The sequence below is a fragment of the Pecten maximus genome, chromosome 5, assembly GCF_902652985.1.
Source record: "Pecten maximus chromosome 5, xPecMax1.1, whole genome shotgun sequence".
Lineage (NCBI taxonomy): Eukaryota > Metazoa > Mollusca > Bivalvia > Pectinida > Pectinidae > Pecten > Pecten maximus.
This window is the reverse complement of record NC_047019.1, coordinates 34,107,925-34,133,803: the sequence shown is the minus strand read 5'-3', so window position 1 is coordinate 34,133,803 and position 25,879 is coordinate 34,107,925. Positions and strand designations below refer to the sequence as shown.

The window sequence follows — 25,879 nt, the reverse complement described above, 5'->3', positions numbered from 1 at the left end:
TGTTCATGTCAAAATCGAACCTGAAAGCCTCATATATGAAGACGTTAGGAAGAGGCGGGAATCTGCATTTTCCACTTCTCGTCTTAACGCAACAGCTTCCAGGAATGATGATGTCAAAGGTATTAATGCCGAAATTTTTTCATCCATATTGCGGGAAAATACGATTTATTCCGGGAGTTACGTTCGGCAGATACAAATCTAGGAGTACTACGGACGGACTATCTTCCGACGCCGTTGGACAGGAACTACTAAGTTAACAAAATGCGGTGGTTCAGACGTACCGCATCACTTCCAGTGAGCAGGATACATCTACACACACTCTCATAATCATGGCGGCCCCCACATCTGTCATGCAGGGCGTGTAGTCGATTGTACAAACTCTTCAACAAACAGTGATGCCAATGAAACTAACCACAAACCATGTTGACGTTGAGATTGGAACTAAATGGTAATTATGTGACACATACACCACAGCATCACGGAATCTAGAGCCACCTAGACAGGGAGTCGACCATCGCTCATAGATGCAGGTGGGTACCATCTTCCGTTGTCTTGATTCGGATTACCCTCAGAATGTATTACCCTTCCGGACATTATACTTGACCATGATGAAATTCCTCATCCCAAGGTTGAATTCGAGTCAGAAAAAATCAGAGACCCACGATATAAACTTTAAATGAGTTAGAGTACCCCATGTTGAGATACATGCTTACTTATGGCGAATTTCTAACGGCTTTTGGTAAATATAAAAAGGACCATGTATGTCAAATTCCCGGCCAGAAGGGACGAATTGGAACATTACAAAAGCTAATATGATAGTAATAGCTACTGTTTACGGTCATAGCTTTTACGACTATCAGTGCAATTTTTTCGGGGGAAAACAGCAGCTTTCTTGAGATACATTGTGAACCATATCGACTTGTCATTCATAGACAGCCTATGAGCCATGATAATGGGAAGACATAGAGGTACACTTTTGCCAACTATGCAAAGTTACAACACACACAGCCCCTTTTACTTGCAACAACGTCACAAAAAACAACAGAATTATAAGAACTGGAAAGGTCAACAATTCCAAAATTTCAACAACAGTCAACATAATAGTAATAATCAAAATTAAGGTAGGCAAAAATACGAATAAAAGGGTCATAGTGTTGAACTAATTCTAATTGTGAACGTTGTGCACGAGGGGACGTGTGCCACTATATCCATGTTTTTGTTAAGTACAAATCAACATTTCTTGTCGCCAATCTAACTCATAACAAAAACAACCGATAAACAAACCAATGACGGCTAACTATAGTTGACAGGCACAGTGTTAACATGTCGACACCAGTAAATGATAAAACATAGAGATGATCTTAAAAGTCACCTTGACCGAAAGTTTGTTTTTTACCTGTGTGATGATTTAGAACATACCTTGATCATAGTGTCTATCATTAGTCTCCCTACTAAAAAATGTAAAGATCTCCAGTAAACCATACATCAAGGAGATATCACAGAGCAACATATTTGTTCGGAAGTGATTAAGGGCTACACAAGGTCCATTCGCATCCTTTCCTTTTAAATAGTATAGGGTCAGTCCAATGGGCGTGGCATTAGGACAGTATTTCGGGAAACCGCGACTCATCTTCGATTTGACAGCACCTCATAATAACAGTGAACACCATAGTGTTAATGAAGTTATAGACGAATATTCATGCTCTCCGATTTGCGTTAGAATATACGACGCCATTAAATAAATCGACGGTTAGAGAAAGATTTAATTTAAGACGAACCTATAATCATATTGTGTAAGATACAGTGCTATATGTACATGTGTACTTCGTTGTGATATATGTGGCAATGCATTCACTTAACTCTTCTGTTGTTATCGCACACTAGTTGAGGGATAGCAACTTATTAATACTATCTATGTCTGTACTCTCTTTTGGCCCTTGTATAATGCTATACGCTTGTATCAACGAGTTTGAACAAGTTTACATATTTTCCCCCTCGTCCGGCTCCTGTAGCTCTTAATGTATGCAACAACACCGAGACGAGGGGTAATTATAATATCAGTTGTTAGTTTAGAGGTGCCGAGTCGAGATCCGCCCCTTGCGGCAAGTTATGCTTAATTTGTTGTAGTATAACGTGTCATAGATAATTGTTGGAGCGAAAGAAGGGATGAGTGTATATATTATGTGTGTTCACACAATTCTTGTTTATCTGTATGCTTAATTATTCTTATTATAACATTACATGTTATGCGATATGACTGCATACAATTAATCCTGTAATAAATGTGTAGAACTAATACATGTTGTACAGTTATTTGTTGGAATATAATTATAATAAGTAACACAATTTGTGCATTATTATTAACACAATTTGTGCACTATGTAGTGTTGAAATATAAAGTTTAATTTGCAGAGATCCTGTCGTTATTGTACTGTGTGACAGGGTTTTTACAAAACAAATCCCATCGAAAGAAGTGAAAAGGAAATGCATTTTAAAAATAATTTCGAACCAAAACTGAAAAGTATTGTTAAAATAGTTCATGCATTTGTAGATTTTATCTGCCGTACACTTATGACGCCCATAGACCCCCTGGTTATGACTGCATAGACTACTAGTCAATAATGTTCCAGGCTTTTTCAGCTGGAGCATGTCCGCATTCCCTTTCATCACTTAAACATTTTCATTGCAATAATCCATGTTTGTTCAATTTGAGTTAATATTTCTTCTGCTGTCTGACACCCAACTTCATAGAAAACAACACAACCACCCTACCATTGTATGTATATGGTAATGTGATTACTTATGTGGTTCATGTCTTTATTGCTATATATTGAAATATATCGTTGCACTTCATATTGACATACTTTATAAAATAAAATCAAATTGTGCATTTGTGGTGTCACATTTTAATATATGTCGTAAAAAAAAATGAGTTTCAATCTGAATTGTTGTTTTCCTGATATACAACAAAACAAGCTTCTGTCAAATAACCTTCCTGCCATAACTTAATTTGACTGTGCATTCATCTGTCAAGGCTACCATGTATCGAATATCTCAATGGGCTTAATTTGTCATAAATGAAAGAAAATCCATCAATATGCTATCCACATTGAAAAAAATACATGTTTAAGAAATTAAACTGCAGTTATGCAAAAAGAAGTCTGACAACTTTATGAAAAAGAATAAAAAGAATCCATTTCCTTTCATCACCTGAGACGAACTATCAATTGACCTAATATTCGCGAGTCGTCGTCGTTGTGTGTACTTTTAATGAACAATTCAAATTTTCGATTTTGGGTTTGCTCAAAGGCCCTGAACCTGATTTTGTATCGTACCATGCAAGGAAAAGGGCTTCCACGGTTTTTCAAACTAATGTAATTGACCTTTTGTTCAAGGTATTATAGGCAAATAGGCTAAAATCTTTAAACGTCTTCCTCTCAATAGCCAAGAGACCGATGTTACATGATATTGGGCTGTAGCATGCTGGGATAAATGACCACACAGCTTTCAGCGAGAATCCGCAAAGACAAAGAAGATGGACTAAAAGACCAAATAGTATTTCGAAAAAACGAAAAGATATTTCGTTAAAACGAAATGATAATTCGTTCGAAATATTACTTCGATTAACCGAATTATTATTATTTTGATTTTTCGTCAAAACGATTTATTTCGATAAAATTAATTATTATTTTGATAAAACTGAATATTTATTTCGATGAATAGAAACACTTTTTGAAATAACGAAATAAGATTAGTGTGTGGCATGTCAGTCAAGGGGTTCCGTAGATAATGCCTATTGACAAAACTGTTTATAACATGACCTAGATTATACGACCTAGGTGTAACGAGAACAAGTCAAGTCTAGCACATTCCCCTCGGCTCCCGTAATATAACCTTTCCCCTCCTTCCTTAACTAATTTCTCTCCGATATTTATTTTGTGAAAATTTCTGTTACAAATACAGTTGGCGGTGTATATTTCATAATCTTGACATTCTTCTCGGCTCCTGTAATTTAATCGTTCCCCTCCCTCCTTAACCCATTCCTCCCCGATATTAATTTTATAAAAGTAAAAAGGTAAACTGTCAGACATAATCCTTTTCAATTCAAGGATGCGTTTATTCGGAAGTTATCGGCCATCGTACATATGACACATACATACACAATATGTAAATTAACATGAGTACGGCTACATACTACTAACAGGATTGAAACAGGTAAGTCTATGTTGTTCCTATCTCTTAATGTGTTATTAACATGTGTGTTTTTGTAAGTATAATTTGTCATTTCCAGTTGATCAGGTGGAGATTAACAGGTTAGCCATTACCTCGGGTACAAGGTATATATGTATGCTAATCATCCTATATAACAGCAATAAGCTACGAGCGGGCACGTCTCTTACATAAGCTTGGGGCGTAAATCAGTGAATTGATGTTCGCCCTGTCTCGTGTATAGGTGACATTCGTCCTATATAACAACAATAAGCTACGAGCGGGTACGTCTCTTACATAAATTTTGGGCGTAAATCAGTCAATTGATGTTCGTCCTGTCTCGTGTATAGGTGACATTCGTCCTATATAACAGCAATAAGCTACGAGCGGGCACGTCTCTTACATAAGCTTGGGGCGTAAATCAGTGAATTGATGTTCGCCCTGTCTCGTGTATAGGTGACATTCGTCCTATAAAACAACAATAAGCTACGAGCGGGTACGTCTCTTACATACATTTTGGGCGTAAATCAGTCAATTGATGTTCGTCCTGTCTCGTGTATAGGTGACATTCGTCCTATATAACAGCAATAAGCTACGAGCGGGCACGTCTCTTACATAAGCTTGGGGCGTAAATCAGTGAATTGATGTTCGCCCTGTCTCGTGTTTAGGTGACATTCGTCCTATATAACAACAATAAGCTACGAGCGGGTACGTCTCTTACATAAATTTTGGGCGTAAATCAGTCAATTGATGTTCGCCCTGTCTCGTGTATAGGTGACATTCGTCCTATATAACAGCAATAAGCTACGAGCGGGTACGTCTCTTACATAAATTTTGGGCGTAAATCAGTCAATTGATGTTCGTCCTGTCTCGTGTATAGGTGACATTCGTCCTATATAACAGCAATAAGCTACGAGCGGGCACGTCTCTTACATAAATTTTGGGCGTAAATAAGTCAATTGATGTTCGTCCTGTCTCGTGTATAGGTGACATTCGTCCTATATAACAGCAATAAGCTACGAGCGGTCACGTCTCTTACATAAATTTTGGGCGTAAATCAGTCAGTTGATGTTCGTCCTGTCTCGTGTATAGGTGACAGTCGTCCTATATAACAGCAATAAGCTACGAGCGGGCACGTCTCTTACATAAATTTTGGGCGTAAATCAGTCAGTTGATGTTCGTCCTGTCTCGTGTATAGGTGACAGTCGTCTGATTCACAAATCTAGTTTCCAGACTATGTGTATTTACTATGCTATTAAAAGGTTGCAGTACATTGATTTTCTACAATTGAAAAGAGTCTTTGGAATAGTATTTCTTCTTCCTTTTTAATAGTAACCCGGGGTAATGACATTTAGTGAAGATCATGCTCGGCTTTTGATAAAAGTTTGATAATATGAATAACATTTGTCCTTGCTCAATGTTAACGGGGTCAATATGTTAAATTCATTAAAAGACCCTATTCTCAATAACGCAGATGCCACGGTTAGTGGTTTTTGGGTTGAAGCAAGCTGGGGGTAATTGGTGACCCAACAAACATTAGTCTTTGTTAACCGACAGGTGTCAAATTAAAAATGTGTAGTGTCATGAAACAAACATGCAACGAATCTTCTCATTAACCAAATAACTAAAGGTCATAATATTTGTTAAATATTATGTTAATCCAACTTTGATATTCTGAATGACTTTGACCCATGTTCAAGGTCATTGGCGTCAATTATGTAACATCATTAAAAGATTGATTGACTTATTATATTTCTGATGTTAATTGCATTTAAGACTTAAATCAACATTAAAATTTGGATTTACCTTTTAACGTCAGCTTTTATTTTTGAAAAATGCAGGTGAAATTGATTCCACTTTGTTGGCTATTTTTAGAATGGATTTATTCATGTAGGTTGAGTCTCGGTTGTTATATATGTATATGACACTGGATATATGAACTCATCAATGAGTGGATGTTTGTGCACATTTAGATCTTACGACAATATATTCAACCGCTAGTTAATGTCTATCCTGACTCATGACATCAATGTCTGGAATTCTGTTTTACAATTTAAAGGTCATCGATGGCGTTTCCTTGCTCATCCGCGCCTTGTTTTCCCGCTTAAAATAATAAATCAGTCTTGCGAAACATATTGGCAAACTTTTTTAATACTGGCCGATTGTTTCATATGATATGGTCAGAAACGTGTTAATTATAGTTATTTTGTAACCATTTGAACCAATCAAATGGAAAACTTATTTTACATAACAGATTCTCCTCGGACGTCATATGTAGATTTGTGTTCATAAAGTGCCAGCAGCATGATAGGACGAAAGGCTTCCAAGCTTTAAGCGGGAATCAGAAAAGACAAAGAAGGTAGACTAAAAGACCAAATAGTATTTCGAATAAAAACACGAAATGACACTTCGTTAAAACGAAATGATAATTCGTTCGAATTATTACTTCGATTTAATGAATTATTATTTCGATCTTTCGTCAAAACGACTTATTTCGATAAAATTAATTAATATTTTGATAAAACTGAATATTGATTTCGAGGAATAGCAACACTTTTTCGAAATAACGTAGTAAGATTAGTGTGTTGCATGTCAGTCAAGGGGTTCCTTAGATAATGCCTATTCAACAAAACTGTTGATAACATGACCTAGATTATACGACTAAGGTGTAACGAGAGCAAGTCAAGTCCAGCAAAACTGGTGATATCGAATACGCTCACACGTTCACATAGTCAAAACAATAGACACATATATCAGTTATAGAAATATATTCGTAACCACTTTACTCCAAAACGAATTACATACCGCTCCAAGAGAAAATTCATCGAAAATTCTGTTAAATCTAAGATACGCGAAGGTCACTATGCAAAGTTAGTGTTAAAAAATACAGCTGGCGGTGTATTTCATACCCTAGACATTCCCCTCGGCTCCCGTAATGAAATCTTTTCCCTCCTTCCTTAACTAATTCTTCCGCGATGTTTATTTTATGAAGTTAAAAGATAACCCGTCAGACATAATCCTTTTCAATTCAAGGCTGCGTTTATTCGGAAGTTATCGGCCATCGTGCATATGACACATACATACACAAGCGTATACGTGTAGATTAACGTGAGTACTGCTACATACTACTAACAGGATAGAAACAGGTAAGTCTATGTTGTTCCTATCTCTTAATGTGTCATTAACATGTGTGTTTTTGTAAGTATAATTTGTAATTTCCAGTTGATAAGTTCTGTCGGAGATTAACAGTTTAGCCATTACCTCGGGTACAAGGTATATATGTATGCTAATCATCCTATATAACAACAATAAGCTACGAGCGGGCACGTCTCTTACATAAGCTTTGGGCGTAAATCAGTGAATTGATGTTCGCCCTGTCTCGTGTATAGGTGACATTCGTCCTATATAACAACAATAAGCTACGAGCGGGCACGTCTCTTCTCTTACATAAATTTTGGGCGTAAATCAGTCAATTCATGTTCGTCCTGTCTCGTGTATAGGTGACATTCGTCCTATATAACAGCAATAAGCTACGAGCGGGCACGTCTCTTACATAAATTTTGGGCGTAAATCAGTCAATTGATGTTAGTCCTGTCTCGTGTATAGGTGACATTCGTCCTATATAACAGCAATAAGCTACGAGCGGGTACGTCTCTTACATAAGCTTGGGGCGTAAATCAGTCAATTGATGTTCGTCCTGTCTCGTGTATAGGTGACATTCGTCCTATATAACAGCAATAAGCTACGAGCGGGCACCTCTCTTACATAAATTTTGGGCGTAAATCAGTCAATTGATGTTAGTCCTGTCTCGTGTATAGGTGACATTCGTCCTATATAACAGCAATAAGCTACGAGCTGGTACGTCTCTTACATAAGCTTGTGGCGTAAATCAGTCAATGGATGTTCGTCCTGTTTCGTGTATAATTGACTGTCGTCTGGTACCGAAATCTAGTTTCCAGATAATGTATATTTACTATGCATAGAAAAGGGTTATCTGCTGTTTGAAACTTTTGAATTGTTGTGTTTCCTCTTCTTTTGTAATAGTTATCCAGGGTAATGACATTTAGTGAAGGTCATGCTCAGCCATCAAGTTTGATAATATGAATAAAATTTGTCCTTGCTCAACGTTAACTGGGTCAATATGTTAAATTCATTAAAAGACCCAATTCTCAATAACGCAAATGCCAAGGTAAGTGGTTTTTGGACTGGAGCAAGCTAGGTGTAATTGGTGACCCAAAGGGGCCGCGGCGGCCGAGTGGTTAAGGTGTCCGACTCTTTATCACTGGCCATCCACCTCTGGTTCGAAACCTACGTTGGGCAGTTGCCAGGTACTGACCGTAGGCCGGTGGTTTTTCTCCGGGATGTCCGGCTTTCCTCTACCTCCAAAACCAGACACGTCCTTAAATAACCATGGCTGTTAATAGGACGTTAAACAAAACAAACCAAAAGGTGAACCAACAAACATCAGACTTTGTTTACCGACAGGGGTCAAAATTCAAATGTGTAGTTTTGTGAAACAAACCTTCAACAAATCAATTGAATAACCAAATAACTTAGGGTCTTAAAATTTGTTAAATATTTTGTTAATCCAACTTTGATATTATGAATGACTTTCACCCATGCTCAAGGTCATTGGCATCAATTATGTATTATCATTAAAAGACCAATTGATTGACTTATTATATTTCTGATGTTGATTGCATTTAAGACTTCAATCAACATGCAAATTTGGATTGACCTTTTTACGTGAGTTGTTGGTAATGTTTAGAACCGATTTGTTCATGGAGGTTGAGTCTCGGTATTTTAATATGTATATGACACTGGATATATGAAGTCATCAATGAGTGAATGTTTGTGCACATTTAGATTTTACGACAATATATTCGACCGCTAGTTAATGTCTATCCTGACTCATAAAATCAATGTCTGGATTTCTGTTTTACAAATAAAACGTCATCGACGGCGTTTCCTTGCTCATCCGCGCCTTGTTTTCCCGCTTAAAATAATAAATCAGTCATGCGAAACATATTGGCAAACTTTTTCAATACTGGCCGATTGTGTCATATGATATGGTCAGAAACATGTTAACTATTGTTATTTTTTTAACCATTTGAATTGTGTAAAAATCAAATAGAAAGCTTATTTTACAAAACAGATTCTCCTCGGACGTCATATGTAGATTTGTGTTCATTAAGTGCCAGCAGCATGCTAGGAGGAAAGGCTACCAAGATTATTCAAAATAATTACCTTTGCATACTTTCAAGGCTACAAGGGTCAAATGTATTTAAATTTTAAAATAACATTTTTAAATAACTGAAAGGCTAACTCTCACATTCTCTCTGGACACTTTCCTGGTTATGTTCTTTTGCTTTTTTGAGATCTAGACTGGGATACTGTAGAGACCAACCAACCAATTGTTTTCCCATAGACCTTAGTGTTAACGTTTTGGATAATTTCATTCAAATGCTTGAATTAAATATGACGATTATGGTTTATAACAAAAGTTTAGGGTCTGATATAACACCTAATCAAAAAAAAAGTTGGGTCCTTCAGCTCAAATTTTCTCCAGGGTAGCCATTTTGAAAATAGGTGAATTTCGCAGTAAAAATTCTCAAAAATCTTAAATGTTTACCTGTTTACTATTATTACGTGAACTTTTGGGAAAAAAACCAATCGGACTTAAGAAATTTATATCAACATTTCTTATTGATAGTTACCTATCAGGCTACATATCTATTTTCTCACTTCATAACATACTGGCCAATCAGTGGCTGCCAGACATTTTATCCTTGGCTCAACGTTCTATACACAGGGGCTGTTTCAAAAATATATTTTTTCAATTGGTTGGTTGTTCCCTACAGGTGTATGTCTTGATGTATGGTTGGTTTTGGCAATGCACACTTTTTTACACATAATGTACGTGTGATTTCCATTGAGAACTTGTTTTTGAAAACAAGATTTCTGTCTGTTCGGTGTGTTTGGGTCACTGTCCTTAGAATCAATAAGCTGAATATGACAAAACAGAGGGGCAATTTAGGATGGTTTGCTTGATATGTTCGGCTGGTGGCCATTTTATCAAGGAGGTCGGATGTTTGTTGTCCTTGGAGTCTTGGCTGTTAGTTAATCGTCCGAATGCGGGAGCCCTGTGATGTTTGGTGTTCATGATGTGGACCACACCCTCAGGAGATCTATTCATTGACGAAGATGGGGATTGGTCTGATGTTTCTTGCCCTGCTAAGCGGGAATCTTATGTGGTTCCTTTGATTGTTTCGTCTGTTTTGCCTGTTCTCCGACAGGTCATGTCCGCGTATGCTTCGGTTTGTAACAACTGGCTATGGGATTGAGTCTGTCACAGTTCTATTCTCGGCTAGACGTTCTGTTCCTTTTCGCACAAGATGGTTCGTTGTTTCTCATGGTAATTTCTGTGAGGTCGGAGGTTGAAAGGATCGTTCAAGCTCATACTAATTATTTAGATGCAAGTATTTACTAGGCGCACATTCCAGTATTAAAACGTATAGGAATGTAGGTAATGTACGTGATTAGTTAAAGTAAATAATCGAGATAATTAATTGTGTACAAGTAGGGGGGGGGATGCAACATGATCGTAGACTGCACTCGGCATTGTCTGCATATGAAGTCTTGTTGCATATTGAATGCGGTTGTACTTGCTCATATAACAATATTCTTTTTTTTTGTAGGTTAAAGTTTGATTATCACGTCATGGAACTTGTTACGATCGTCGACGAAGAAAACAACAAGTATTCCTTCAAGCGATACAATGGATACCCGTTTACCATAGATTTCATTGGAAATGTTAGAGATCAGCTTGACAAAATATCCCACCGCAATATCAGGGAGGACGATGTGCTGGTTTGCGTTTTTCCTAAATCTGGTAAATGTCTTATTTTATGAAGTCAAAATGCATTTTACCTTTGGTCATGTGACTGTCGGTTTCAATGCCTCACATAGCTATCCAAAATGTTCCTCATCAATTTATCCTAATCTTTTCAGTAACATGCCTATATAAAGATATGCATGCGTTAGATATTTCATAACACGATATAGATGTTGAACTTCTTGATTTCCATTGCCAACATACACATGGTATATATTATAAAGAAGGTTTTGTTTTATACGTCAGTCAATCTTTAAGGATAATAATATGATATGATGTTGTCCGTTCGTACATTTTGATTCGACTTTTGTCTTCAAATATACTGCCTTTTGTTAACTTTATTATTTTATCCTTGTACGGATATCTTCCATATACTTTAACCGATCTTTTTTCAAATATGCTTTAATTTATAATAATGATATAATGATTTGACGATTGTTTCAAGACAAGTAAATATAATTTGTTTTCAAGGAACTATTGTCCTTTGTTTATTTCAGTATGTGAACCTTGTCTGGCGATGTTTTTACTTTTAACACATCTAAATGTATAGCTTGGAAGATTTGTTACAACATATAAAGTTATGATTTCCTAAACAGTATTTTGCCTTAACGGTTCTCCTTGTAACACGTCATACTTTATGCATTTTCATACGAGAACCCTTCTTTTTACAACATATAAAGGAAACGTCCGACTAATGGATTATCAAAAATAAGCACAAATTATATCAACTTCTGGTTCTAACAAGAATCATATCGAACACGTGTGGCAGTTAGTATGTGTGAGAATTTCTCTGAACACTCGACACATTATATTTTTACATGAAAATCGTAGTTGCACTGACTTACAGAAATACGTTTTTTTTTTAAATATTGTGCTCTTTGTCAGGAAAATTCGTATACAATGTAGTGACAACTTGAGAGCTACTAAAAAGCACTAACAAATAAAATTAAAACCTGCATTAAAAGTGATTATCAGCAGGTTTAAAATGAAATAGGTTCTCAAGACGGCTGTCACGTGACTATGAGATTTCATTAAAATTTCCTACAGTCTTTTCTAAAATTCATAAAATGTACTCTCTCCACCTGAAAAATGTATGTGCTGGGAAACCACTCACAGGCTGAAAAAAATAATTCTGGAATACCTTACATTGCTTTGTTTATATTAACGATTGTTATAATAATCGATTCTAACACGAAATAAGTGGTTTTATTTTCAAGTATGTATACTCTAGGTACACATTGGCTATACAACACCGTGAAGATGTTACGATCAGGATCCTTTAAATATCATGGAACACCTACAATGATGGAACTACAAGACTTCAACGAAATTGAGGAAATGGAGTCACCAAGAACATTTGGCACCCACCTGCGTTTCCGGTTCCTCCCCGATCAGATGAAGCTCGGTAAAGGGAAAGTTGTCACCATCACCCGTAATCCGAAGGACATCGTGGTATCCATGTACCATATGCTGCAAAAGCTTAAACGATTTGTAGGCTACCAGGGAACGTTTGAGGGCTATCTAAAATATTTCCTCAGCGAAGAACGTAAGATTTTAACTATGACATTCGATGGCCTTTGAAATGTTATCGAAATAAAACATTTTAAAGCGTTGGAACAGCGAAGGCGACCAGTTTTGAAGATAAGCGTCTATTGATTATCGGACCACTATAGTAAAGAGGTTATGGACGCCTCTCTTACGGCTGCATCCATTTGAGTATTATTTCAATGCCGTTTGCCATGTTATCTTTTAATTAACATTCATGAAAATATAGACCAAGCGTAAAACCATATATAACATTATCATATCTAAAGACTAAATCAAATTCGAATGTTGTGTTGGCATTCTTATCTTTGTTTAGATTTCGTCAGTTCTTGGTTTTCCTGGATTCAAGATATGGAAGAATGGAAAAGTCCTAATTGTCTAAGTCTTTCTTACGAGGACTTCAGAAAGGTAAATGATACAAAACCTGGAACAAGAACTCACAATGTCGCGTCTTCACATAAAAAACTTGCTTTAATGGACACTTTTTTGGCCTGAGAAATTTTTAACCTTAATAATCCAAACTATTCAGGTCTTTTAAAAATGTTAATATATATAACATCAAGCCTTTCTTGGGTTGGCCCGAACGCCTCGGAGAAAACGTTTTACCTGTTGACTGAAAAGGCACGAAACAACCGTATACTATTGACCCAATTGTCAATAAGACTTAATTATCATTTGTATAGAGAGTCAGTTAGCGAAAATATATACATGGATAAAATATTTCAAATTGCAGAATACATTTGCAAACGTCGTCAAGCTAGCCAGATTTTTAGAAGTTGATCACGATGAAGATTTTTTGCGATCGGTCACACAGAATATTCAATTTGACAAAATGAATGACCTCCACAACATAACAGTACCGGCCAGTGAATGGTTGAAAGAATTCTGTGAAGAGGGGCGACTACCAATTTATAGAAAAGGTAAATATTTTTGCCGGTTTGCTAGATATTTAGAAGTTGATCACGAGTAAGATATTTTGGCGATCGGTCACATTGTTGCATTTATGTCATGTTTTATCAAATAAATATGGATATATAAAGTACGAGATCATACCCGACAACAGTTAACTTTCAATCAATATCTTAAGGCGTTAATTTGGTAACACAATTTCTTTAATGACATGTCTGAATGCCTACTCAGTCGAGTAAGTTAATACTGATAAACAGAAAACACCAATAAGTAAAGTCGGTCACAAGGTAGACGTCATTGTGAACTGCATTGTGTTGTGTTGATATAACAACAAATGTCCATTCCTCCCTTCGACCTTGTAAGATACATGTACTTTGCTACGGCACAGTAAACTATTAATAATACTATCATTCAATTTCATCAATAATCAATAAGTTACACAGTGTTACTTTAAACAGGTACATCGATATCAAGTAATCTCATGTTTTGTTAAATGTTAAATGCATTATCAAACATTATATTAGCAAAGATGTCCTAGGAATCGACAAAATTTATTTAACTACAATTAATTACAAGTACAAGTGACGGTTACATCTTGACATCAATAAAAAAGTACAACTAAGTAGGCCCAAGAATTTAAAACTTACAAAAAACGTAAAAGAATATTCAAGTGAGTTCATACTTGTCTAAGTATATGTTCACATAATCTACCAGGATATCATTGTACCGTTATATACATCATTATACTTGATAATAGCAACGTAGTCACATGAAAGAATTGACAGTATCCAATGAACTACATATTTACGTGTACAACAAGAAGTAACCGCTACTTGTACTAGTATACATTGTGATCTTAACAGTTGGTTAATATGTATATGTCCCGTTGGATTATTGAAAAAAAAAGTCCTCTACTAGCTCTTCCTTTGCTAACGAACTCAATCTGGTATTGCTGCTGGTCGAGAGTAGTGTTCAATAGGAAGTCATCTTTCCTCAGGATGTCCCGATTTTAGATTGATTAATTAACAACCTTTACCATCCCGATAATAAGTATTTATGTTCAAAAGTTATGCAATGGGATGTAATTAAGTATATGTGAAAATATTAACTCATTAATTAAATACATCATTTGACCACTCTAATACATAATGAATAACACTGTTCACAATTTGTTTATTGAAATTGAATAGCGTGTTTTGGTGAACGGTTTGCACATGTATTCAGTAAGTTCATTAAGACACGATTGAATTATTTGACTGATATGCTGTATTGTAAAGAGACACACTACAAAGACACAGATAATGAAGAGTGTCAAGTATTATAATAACACATATCAATGCCCACGTGTCAGTATTGCTAATGAATATATAACTACGAACACAAGTCAGCTGGACAGGTGTTAAGGTAATCCTGTATAATGTCATCTCATATGTCTAATGAGTGCCAGCTGGGGGATATCACTCAATAGAGGATTCCAGGAGTTAATACATAACATGTGGATAGTTTCACTGATGACAAAGTCATTCATATTCTCTGCTTTTTGCTGACCCATTTATTAAGTTATAACATACATCTAAAAATATTCTTTGAATCAAAATTATGTTTATATCGAATTTGTCAGGTTGTCGAGCATGGCGACATTTCATTTCAACAAACTTTATTGACATTTGATGGTACTATTTAAAAGGATTAATTTATTATTCCTTGGTCCTTAGACATTTTAATTGACTTTTGCGTCTAGGAAACAAAATGGTACAGAGGTCGCATCTCTGAGTTTGACCATCGAGGTTTGTTATCGCCATCAACTGATATGTACACTATGGATACTTCTCAAACTTCACTAGAAGGTTCTCCTTGGACAATGAATTTTAAAAATGAAAAAAAAAACAAAAAACATGTTACAAGGATTTTTAAAACTTCATATGTTATAGTATAGTAATCAGTCCGCTATATACTTACTACTCAGTATAACAAGCAACAAAATCCTTTTATATCCATCGCCGAGCGACAATATCTAGTTACCATCTTTTAACATAGACATGATTTGCGTTTACACCTCACTCGTAATCATTGTTACGTATACTATTTTCGTAAAGATAATCCTTATGCATATATACATATCCAAGATGTTATTAACGGTCCTCATACATTCAGCAATTTCCCAATTCAAATTTTAATGCAGATGATATTTTGTGGAAATGCATTGAATTTTAACTGTCAGTTTCTGAGATAACCAAAAACTTCAAACGAACTTTAACACATCTTACGCCTCATCAACGGTCCCATTGGTCGAATATAAACCGCACGTGCTTCTCAACATATACAAGTGCCACGTATCTATATGACAAATATTTTTCGCTATTTTCCGAACCACGAGAAATTAAAATTCTGTCTGTCTGTCGGATCCGTCCACTAGTCTATCCATCTGCCCTCAAAATGTTGTTTTGTCTGATTAAAATTAAATGGCCTATTCACCTGAAGTTTGGCCAGGATATTCAAAATTAAAAATGGGTCAATTGGCAAAAGGTCAAAGTCACAAAGCCAGAGGTGAAATATCAAGGTCATTTTTTCACTGATAAATATTTTGCTTTGCCATCATGAAACATAATTTGTCAGAATTAAACAAGATATCAGCTGTCTTAATTGTCAAGGTCACTGGGACCAAAATTCAAGGTCATATTTGTTTGTAATCACTGATTAACGTTATGAATCGAAATGAAATGGGAAGTAAAATTTCAAAAGTTAGAGGTAACTGGTAAAGGACAACAGGCCCTAAGTTCGGGATGTCTTTACGATTGAAATAAAACCAATCACATCTAACAAAAGTGTTTACACCAGTATCTAAATTTTTGTTAACCCAGCAATAAAAGTGAATGTGAGAAATGGATATCTTTTATATATTGCTCCCGTTCCCCATTCGCTTATCAGAGAGTGATCTAGTTTAAATCTGAGACTGATCCAGAAAGCAAAATGACAGTTGAAGTTTAGTATTATAATTTTAAACTCACGAAAACTTAAATATCTCTTAAATTTCCAATGTCATATGTGGTATAGTATCCGACCTTGGTCTCTAGTGGTGCCCATTTGACCTTTAGTATGATAAAGATAGCAAAATGGCCGACAGTTGAAGTTAAGCTTTCCTATTTGTAATTCACAGAACAAATCTCCTACCTTCAGGGACATCAAAGCATTAACAAATAACGAAACAAATCACTGACCATTATACTTTTATTTTCAGGTCAGTCAGGAGACTGGAAAAACATGTTTACTGTTGCCCAAAGCGAAATGTTTGACCGGGTCTATAAGGAGAAAGTGGCGAAACTTGGCCTGAAGATCAAATTCGAATAGACAAGTCCATGTATATATGTGAACGCTTAAATCGAATACCCCGGTGATATAAACATTGTGATAGCTTAAGTTGCGCCTGGTCGCAAGTTCTCAAGGGAAGATGTGCAATCTAATTGACAGCGTGTCCTCTCGCTATTTCGTACTATTATAATTCTTTAGATGTTTTTGTCCCCGCGTTTTTTGAGTCAGGATCTATATATCCAAATTTTTACCAAAAAAAGTCTCTAATTTGATTGGATAAACCATCGTCACATGCAGGTAAAACTATGTAATAGACTCATAGAATATCGCCCACCCTAGTTTGGGCAAATGTGGTCATATATTATAATTGTTGTATCATGTATTGTATATAATAAATATATATATATACATATGGGGTGATGATAAACATTGATCTACATGCATGTTCTGTATGAACAGTCCATTGCATGTATCTAATGCTCATCATCGGTGCTATCATTTGTACCCCATCTTTGTTGCTACATCATTATATTCAGTAAATACACTCTGTTTTTTCCATTACATCAAACATTATTCATGTTGAATAATGATATATTGTGGACCCGCAATAGTTCATCAGTCATTCAATAAATGACCTTTTAACAACAATACAATATTTTGTTGTCTTTAATTTGCGAGTCATCTTTTTGCAACAAACAAGCTTCAGTCTCTGAACATGATCCAGGCTTACACAAATATAATTTATTTCATGGAAATAAATACATTTGTGTAAGATGGGTTTTTCCCCCTTTGTTACTTTTAACATTTTAATTGTTCTGATACTATTGTGTGTATCTATATGCATGGTTAATTAATATGAGGCTGGCTCTAGATTAGGTGATTAGAGGTTATTATTTTCAGTCCCTGGTCATCTCCCAGTTACTGACCAGCTGTGGCTATTTTGGCTATCACGTGTTTTGGACATGCATGCCTTATCCCTTAGGGAGTCATCACGCGTGATCAATGCATGGGGGTCAGCATGACCCTTGTCGTGTTAGCCCCGACTGACCAATCATATAGGGCGTGTATTCTGTGGACCAATCCGCGTTGCTCACTGCCCAGCGGAGATTCTGGCCACGCATCGCCATCTTACATTAGTCATATAATTCCGTGCGTCTCCACGTGTTTTTCAGCCATTCATATGCTGTGGACATTTGTGTTTATAAAACCCACCCCTTTTTATCCCACCCTTTATGTTTATTCTAGAGCCAGACCTGCCTATCATTTGTACCCCATCTTTGTTGCTACATCATTATATTCAGTAAATACACTCTGTTTTTTCCATTACATCAAACATTATTCATGTTGAATAATGATATATTGTGGACCCGCAAGAGTTCATCAGTCATTCAATAAATGACCTTTTAACAACAATACAATATTTTGTTGTCTTTAATTTGCGAGTCATCTTTTTGCAATAAACAAGCTTCAGTCTCTGAACATGATCCAGGCTTACACAAATATATATATATACATATACCCTAATTCATGTTATGGATCATTCTTACTGTTGTTATCTAGAATCATCACTGTTTGATGGATTATGTAGCCGATAAACGTCTACTAGTCATTCTGTCACTTAGTCTTCCATTTCTTATTTCCCTATACCTCGAGCTGTAAACCTCCTTTCCTCTCCTTCTGAGTATCTTCGTGTATTTACTTTTTTCTTTAGATATCAACAACTGCTTACAACGCTGCCGTGTATATTCAAATTAAGAAGACAGGTTTATGTCAGTGTCATATCATGCTTTGTACTAGAAAAAGAAATAAAATAGAAAGGCGATCGGGGTTCCTCCTTTTTAACAGTTTTATTATTATGCAATGCAATGACCTGTAACAAAAATAAACACATTACTCAAATAGACCTACGTACACACAATCTTCGACCTCATACACATACTCAGGCATACACCAAATCAAGCACACCCTCACTCCCATTCGCACTAACACTATGCCTATTAGGCTTCCCGATCCCATCAGCTGGATATTATATAAATTACTATATGGTTCTAGTGATGCTCGGGATGACACAGCTAACCCATCATGGATAGCAGTTGTAGTGGCCGGTAACTGACATGGATTTAGCAGGAAAGCTCAATGCGCAGGTACAGTGAAAAAAAAGAGAGAAAGTTGTGCCGCTCGTCGTATGTCGTGTCCATGCTGATCTGCCAGATGAAGCTTGCATGTCCCAGGTCATACTTAACGACACAATACAAAAAAACGAGTATAATACAATTCCCAAGTACAATAAGTTCAGGTCACAGAGTAGCCTATACCGAACAGGGACCAGACACATACAACGTACAATAATAAACCTGGGTTACATCTACAAAGTCACATAAAGCCTTTTAAGTATTAAACGATGACGTGTTTTATTGCTTTTTGGATGTCCGTCCATCGAGACGGAATTTTGTCAACCTTAAACGATTATATGTCTGAGATTTGGAAGTATTTAAAAGTGGCTGTTATTTCATCGTTCTAAATTTATCGGTAAATACATGCATAATCCAGGTTTGTCGGGTTTATACATACTATTTAGTTTCAGTGTAATTTAAGGATAAATTGACAAAATCGTTAATCTAGTTAAGCGTATTTCACATCAAACAGTTGCCGTCTTTTTTTCTGACACATTGACGCCAAGGATGTTTAAACTATCTACTGACTTGACGATCGGCTGATCACTTTCGAATAACTTACGAGGAATTGTGTGTAAGAATTAATTGTACCGACTGCAAATATTGCATTACTGGACAAATGTGGGCATTTTATCCTGAATTCCTAGACATTTATTTTGCCTCCCCGTTATTCACCTAATCCTTTGATGTTGAAGGTTTTTTTAGGATACATACTATCGACAAGGTAACGTTTCTGTTATTTGATAATAACATAACATCAATATTTCTACAGGTGGAACTGAAAAACTTTACAAGGTCTGTGTTACCTGTTCAGACAATCTCTTCAATCCCAAGTGTTTATATCCTGGTATTTCCAGTTTAAATATATAAATGTTAATACGTAACTTTAACTCACCCAACCGTGCCTAGCACATAAGACATCATTACTTCTGGACCATACTAAGATCAGAGTTCACCCATTACTCAGTATTTAATCACTGTGTATAATAAAACGATTAAATGCCTATTTCGAGCTAACATTGTATTTATATTTCTTATTATAAACTTTATGATATAATAATAAGGCTGGGTGTTACACTAAGCGCACCTGTGTCCGTAGGCACTACAGACGGTCTTTCGTTCTATGACATCTGTGTAGTGGACGTCAATCTGACACGAGGTGCATTTTAAAATAAAATTACAAATAACAGCTTGACCACGGAGTGGAGCACGAAGTTCCGTATGGGTTCGTCTAGGTCCTGCCTCATATTGTGTAAAGCCACTCTGGCTACCATATTATCTTCCCGTCGTACAGCTAACTTCTTAATAGCCTCAAGGACCTCGGCAGTTTGTTTGTCTGACACCTTGTCTGACGTTGACCGGGTAAGATCCTTTCTGAGTGCCTCATCACAACATTCTAATAGCTGTATAGTTTTATCTCTGCCAGTTATTTTCGTCGCCGTTACAAATTCTGCCCAGCGTGAAGTGAAGTAAGCATGTGTACCTGCTGCAGATATAGTTGGCCTTTTCACTTTCTCAGCTTTCATTGCTGGTCGTGGTGTACTCGTATGAACGGTGCTATGTGCCGTAAGTAGAGCAGCTACGATGCGGCATCAACATCCTCAGTGGTATGTACAGGACTGTATGGGGCACTTGACAACTGGCATGATGCTGTTGAGTGTTGACTCTGGTCATAAATAAGATCCAGTTCTATTTGTCTGGCGTATGACGTTTTATTGATTGAATCATTACGTGACAATGACCAGTTATCTGTAAACAAACACAATAATTAATGTTGACAACCAATGATCTGTACGTGTTCCGAACTGTTCTAATGTGTAATCACCCACAGTCACGATATAAACGTTGGTCTTGTTAAGATTTATTATCAATACATCAGTCATTGCTCGCCACAATGTTTTGTACCTTAGCTAAGAACTTCAGTTTGTCAATTTTTTTGGCAGTTTTCTTGTTTTTAATGATGGTTTTTAAGTAAAAATCGGCAAATTTATAACGCCAACCATGTCCCGTAAAAAACGTACAAATGTTTGCACATATTGGTCATATTTGCTAAGTAAAAGAAGCTTTAATAAGCTCTGTTGACTCATCTGAAGGTTTTTTTTTCATGAACAGGGGGTATTTTTTAAAACTCCGAATAGAACTTTCGTTTACAGAGAAAAGACGTGCCGCGTTCATAACACTATTTCTACCTCATATTTAGCCATTTTAACACGGTGTTCACTGTTTTCTACCCAAATAACCGAAAATAATTTGGTCATTTAAAATACGATGAATTAGATACCTAACATCAAACATCGAGAAATATTTCTTTGGGTCGGCCCCATTAAACATTAGGCATTAAACATCCTTATACTGTCTAAAATACTTGACATTTGCACAAAGAATCAGTTAGCAAATATATATACATGTATGCAAAATTTTATATTGCATAATACTTTTGCAAATGTCGTCAAAATCGCTAAATTTTTAGAAGTTGATCATGATGAAGATTTTCTGCGATCAGTCACACAGAATATTCAATTTGACAAATTGAAAGAGCTCCACAACATAACGAATCCGTCCAGTGACCGATGGGAAGAAGTCTGTGAAGACGGGAGACTACCAATATACAGGAAAGGTTACACATGCATGGTAGATTTGTATCTGATGCCTAAGAACATTGCATTTTGATAATGTTTTATCAAATAAGTATGGATATATTAAACACTAGGTCATAAATTACAACACTTAATTTCAAATTAATCTTTCAACGTTAATTGGATCATACAATCGCTTTTATATCCCGTCGTTATGCCTAATTAGTTAGTCTTAGTAATACCCCATACAGTAAAATGATACAGTGAAAGTGCATTCCAGTCTCAGTAAAATAGGCCAGGGGGCGTGGGTGGATGACACGCCAAAGCGACATGACATTTAATATTAACGTGAAATAACAGTAAAGAGTGGTCCTAAAGTTGGTTGGTTATATTCAATAAAGTTGGTACTGTGTTGATATGACAACAAATGGGCATTGCTTCTTTCACACTGCAGATAGGATTGGCACAGCAATCTATCAAAGTGAAGCTTACACTCATATTTGTGTCTGATTTTGATAGAATAAATCTATTTGAATAGAAAATCTGTAAAACACTCTCGCTCCGCGTCTGTAATTAAATTCTGTTCATCCTTCACTGCTTCTCATGCAACTGTAAAAAGCAGAGAATGACGAGACGTCCGATGGTAATGTTATCGCTATTTGTTGAAAAGTATTGCAAGGATTTTTTTCAAACTTGATATTAGGTCCCCCTTAAAACCTAGCTGTGCTCATTAGGGTCCCGTATTAGAGATATGAGCTATGGATAAACTATAGTTATTCTGTCAGTGGAGTCTGTCCGTCTATCTATCAGTCCACAATATTCATTTTTGTTTGATAAGATATATTGGCCGACTTAATAAGTGAAATTTGATCAGGATAATACACACTCAGGTAAAACAGATCGAGGTCAAACATTCAGGCAATAAGTTCGAAATGTAATGTTCAAATTTTGTATTTCTTTACTGTTAAACAAGTGGTGTGAATTAAAAAAAAATCATTTAACCAAATGTCAAGGATATCTAGTCAGAGTCCAAGTCATTTTGAGAAAGATGTAGAAAAAAATGTGTACCTTTTCATGGATGCACATTTTGCCAAGACATCCTGAGTCAAAGTTTGTCAGAATTAAGCAAGGACTAAGCTGCCTAAGATAATATTTTTGTAAGTGATAACTGATAACCATTCTCTAATATCCGTTACTTTTCTTGATCAAGATCATTCAATGGTGGACGGCAATTTCCGTCTTTTGACCCCTTGCAGAAAATACAGAAGATTCTCGTTTACTTTAATTTTCACAGCATTCAATCATTTAAACCATAACGGCAAGCATTTTCAAATAAAGCACCAAATCACTGCCCATTATATTTTCATTTTCAGGTCAGTCAGGAGATTGGAAAAACATGTTTACCGTTGCCCAAAGCGAAATGTTTGACCAAGTATACAAGGAGAAAATTGCGGAACTAGGTCTGAAAATCAAATTCGAATAAACCAGTTCATCTACATGTGTGAAATTTAAATCGAATATTCAGATTATATTATCATTGTGATAGCTGTAATTTGTGTTTGACTGGCAGAGAGTTATCAAGGGAAGTTGAGGTTCGGAATTATTATTTGAAAATCTATAGAAAAAAACCGTTATTTTTTTCTTTATTCAGTCAATGTAACCATCTAACACAGACGTACATGTATTATGATATTAAGTCTGGAGTATTAGCTTGTAGCTAGATAACAAGTGTATTTGATATGAATAGGTAATTGACCCCTTCTGTTTATCGATAAGATAATGTATGTGGCGGGTTGCTTTTCTTTGTGAGACTATCTACCAATAGTCAGATCGTAATGTAGTGTGAGGTTTATAGACCTAGATGTGACATATATTCCTTGGTAAGGGCCCTACCGATAACAGATGTTTTTATATAAAAATTGGTTGTAATCAATCACTACATTTATTAAAATCACGACATGCAAGCTACATACCAGTATGGTCTTTCGATATCTGATACTGTGCAAATTATTTCAATGTCTGTGTCCCCGTATATTTGGAGTCGCGAACTATAACTCCAGAGTATTCAGCTTGATCAAAATATGCTCCAACCTAATTGGATAATAGATCGTCACGTGCAGATCAAAATAAATCGTACTCTTTATTATCATATTAAGAATATCGCCCACCCTAATGAAGCCAAATGTAATTATGTATAATATTTGATATATTATGTATTGTATCTAACATATATATATATATATATATAACCAGTTATATATTATTAGATATTCCTACTTTTGATATCTGGACTCTATCGGCGCGTCACTAGTTGGTGGAATATCAAACCGACATATTAACTATTCCTACAATTATTATTATTTTTTTTTTTTTAAGAATACTACATTTGTTTTTTTTTTTCAAACAAACATTTTATTCACTCAGATTTATAGCAATACACATTACAATATTTGTCCTCTCACAAGAGGGCTCTCACTCGTCATACTTCATTCACACACTAATTTAATTTACTAGTTTCCATATTGTGTACTGTACCTTATATATCTATTGACTAGGCCTAAAAAATAAAAATAAAAAATAAATTACACGGTTTTTGTGTTGGTTTTTCTTTTTTTTTTTTTCCCTACAATTATTGTCTAGAATATATCGACGCGTCACTTGTTGGTGGAATATCTACCCGACAACGTCTACATAGAAATTCCTTCACATAGTCTCCAATTTTTCTTTTCCTCAACCCCGTGCCGTAATAATTTTCCATTCCTCCTCTTATTTTTCATGTATGACCTTATTTCTTCGAATATTAAGAATCGCTTACAATGCTGCCGTGTATAATCAAATTAAGAAGACAAATTCATATCAGTGTCATATCATGCTTTGTACTAGGAAAAGAAATACAAATGTAACTGAAATCCGCTAATCATATTTACATATATTTGTGAATGTTCAAAATTTCAATGAATTGCCCTCCTTATTCGTATCTGCCCTGGTCGGAAATATCTCATGGTTCAGAATATAGTTTAGAATTTGGCAACCCGTATACGATTTTATAGTAGAGACTTGGGGGTATGCAGAAGTGGCTATGATTTCATCGTTTTTATTTTACCGGTAAAACAAGCATAACCCAGAATGAAAAAGCTTGCAACGATCGCAATAGGCAATCCGGGTTTCTTTGAATAGTGCTCTTCTAAGCGTTATACTTGAAAAAGCGTTATTTTAAGCAAAGTGATATCCTACTGCTCGGGACACATCCCACCTTGCATGAATGAACGCTCAAGTTAAATGTCAAAATGAGGACGTGTGAACAATAAGTGAGATATTTTTCTCCTGTCCTATTAACACAGTTCGCACAAAAAGCTATCAGAGCGCTCGGACTACAGGGCAAGCGTTAGGAGGGGGAAATGGAGGAAAGCCTATAACTTGAAGTGTAGTGTAATAAAATTATATAAATTTAATATTGAATTCATGCTACCCTGCCGTGTGCCGTTTCAATGAAACTTAGAGCCTTGTTTGCCAGAGCCACTCTGTAACACAACGGTTTATTTTATACTCTGACTAGATGGATGGCGTTATGGTCCCTATATTACTTATTGGCTATTCACGTCTCCAACAATCACGAGAGAGAACCAAACTGTTGCTTTCTTTTTCTATTATACTATCATTGTAACACTTTGACACAGGGAATCAGTGCAAACATAAGTATCCCCATGTAGGGATCTTTAGTGGGGACATCGATAGAATACACGCATATTAATTAAATTAGAACAGAAAATTGTCCTTGTCATGTCCTCCAAGGTTGTCACCGATCTTGTTGAGGAAAGGACTGCATGGAATAGCGGGGGTTTGGGAGGATGGGGATGTATGAACACCCAATATCAATTATAGAGATAGACGCATTGCGGAAGTCATAACCAAACAAACCTTTGTTTAACACAGATAGCCAAACTTATCTACATCCGTCTATAGGATGTCTTATCCACATTGATATATCGCTTTGCCTTTCATTTTTGGAAAGTAAAGGGATCACCATGACCTGAACCTGAACCTCGTTGGAATGTGTACAAAACTGACTAGAACCTATTCCAACAGCTGTGCAGAGTGGAGCTAGCAGAGTCTTATTAAAACGAAATGAAAGACCTGATCAAAATCTTAACGGAATATATCATCGATATTGCTGTAAAGCAATCTCCAAAGCAATTGCGAAATCCAAATGTTCCTACTTTTGGAAAAAATAAAAATCCTCAAAATGCAGTTCAAACAGTAAG

At 35.9% G+C, this 25,879-nt stretch overlaps 1 protein-coding gene across 1 annotated transcript; it reads left to right on the top strand.

The window, feature by feature from the left end:
- Positions 1-12,348: 12,348 nt before the first annotated feature.
- LOC117327860 (sulfotransferase 4A1-like) lies at positions 12,349-18,272 on the top strand. The gene is made up of 4 exons (XM_033885067.1): positions 12,349-12,650; positions 12,966-13,057; positions 13,383-13,569; positions 16,797-18,272. The coding sequence occupies exons 1-4, from the start codon at positions 12,365-12,367 to the stop codon at positions 16,904-16,906; spliced, it is 675 nt and encodes a 224-aa protein (XP_033740958.1). The 5' UTR covers positions 12,349-12,364; the 3' UTR covers positions 16,907-18,272.
- The last annotated feature ends 7,607 nt before the right edge of the window (positions 18,273-25,879 follow it).

What these genes read in the sequence shown, in the direction of transcription:
- LOC117327860 (XM_033885067.1), top strand. Translation starts at nt 12,365, where the DNA reads ATGTTACGATCAGGATCCTTTAAATATCATGGAACACCTACAATGATG. An exon ending in ATATTTCCTCAGCGAAGAAC is followed by an intron (nt 12,651 to 12,965) that starts GTAAGATTTTAA and finishes ATCTTTGTTTAG; the next exon opens with ATTTCGTCAGTTCTTGGTTT. An exon ending in CTTACGAGGACTTCAGAAAG is followed by an intron (nt 13,058 to 13,382) that starts GTAAATGATACA and finishes TTCAAATTGCAG; the next exon opens with AATACATTTGCAAACGTCGT.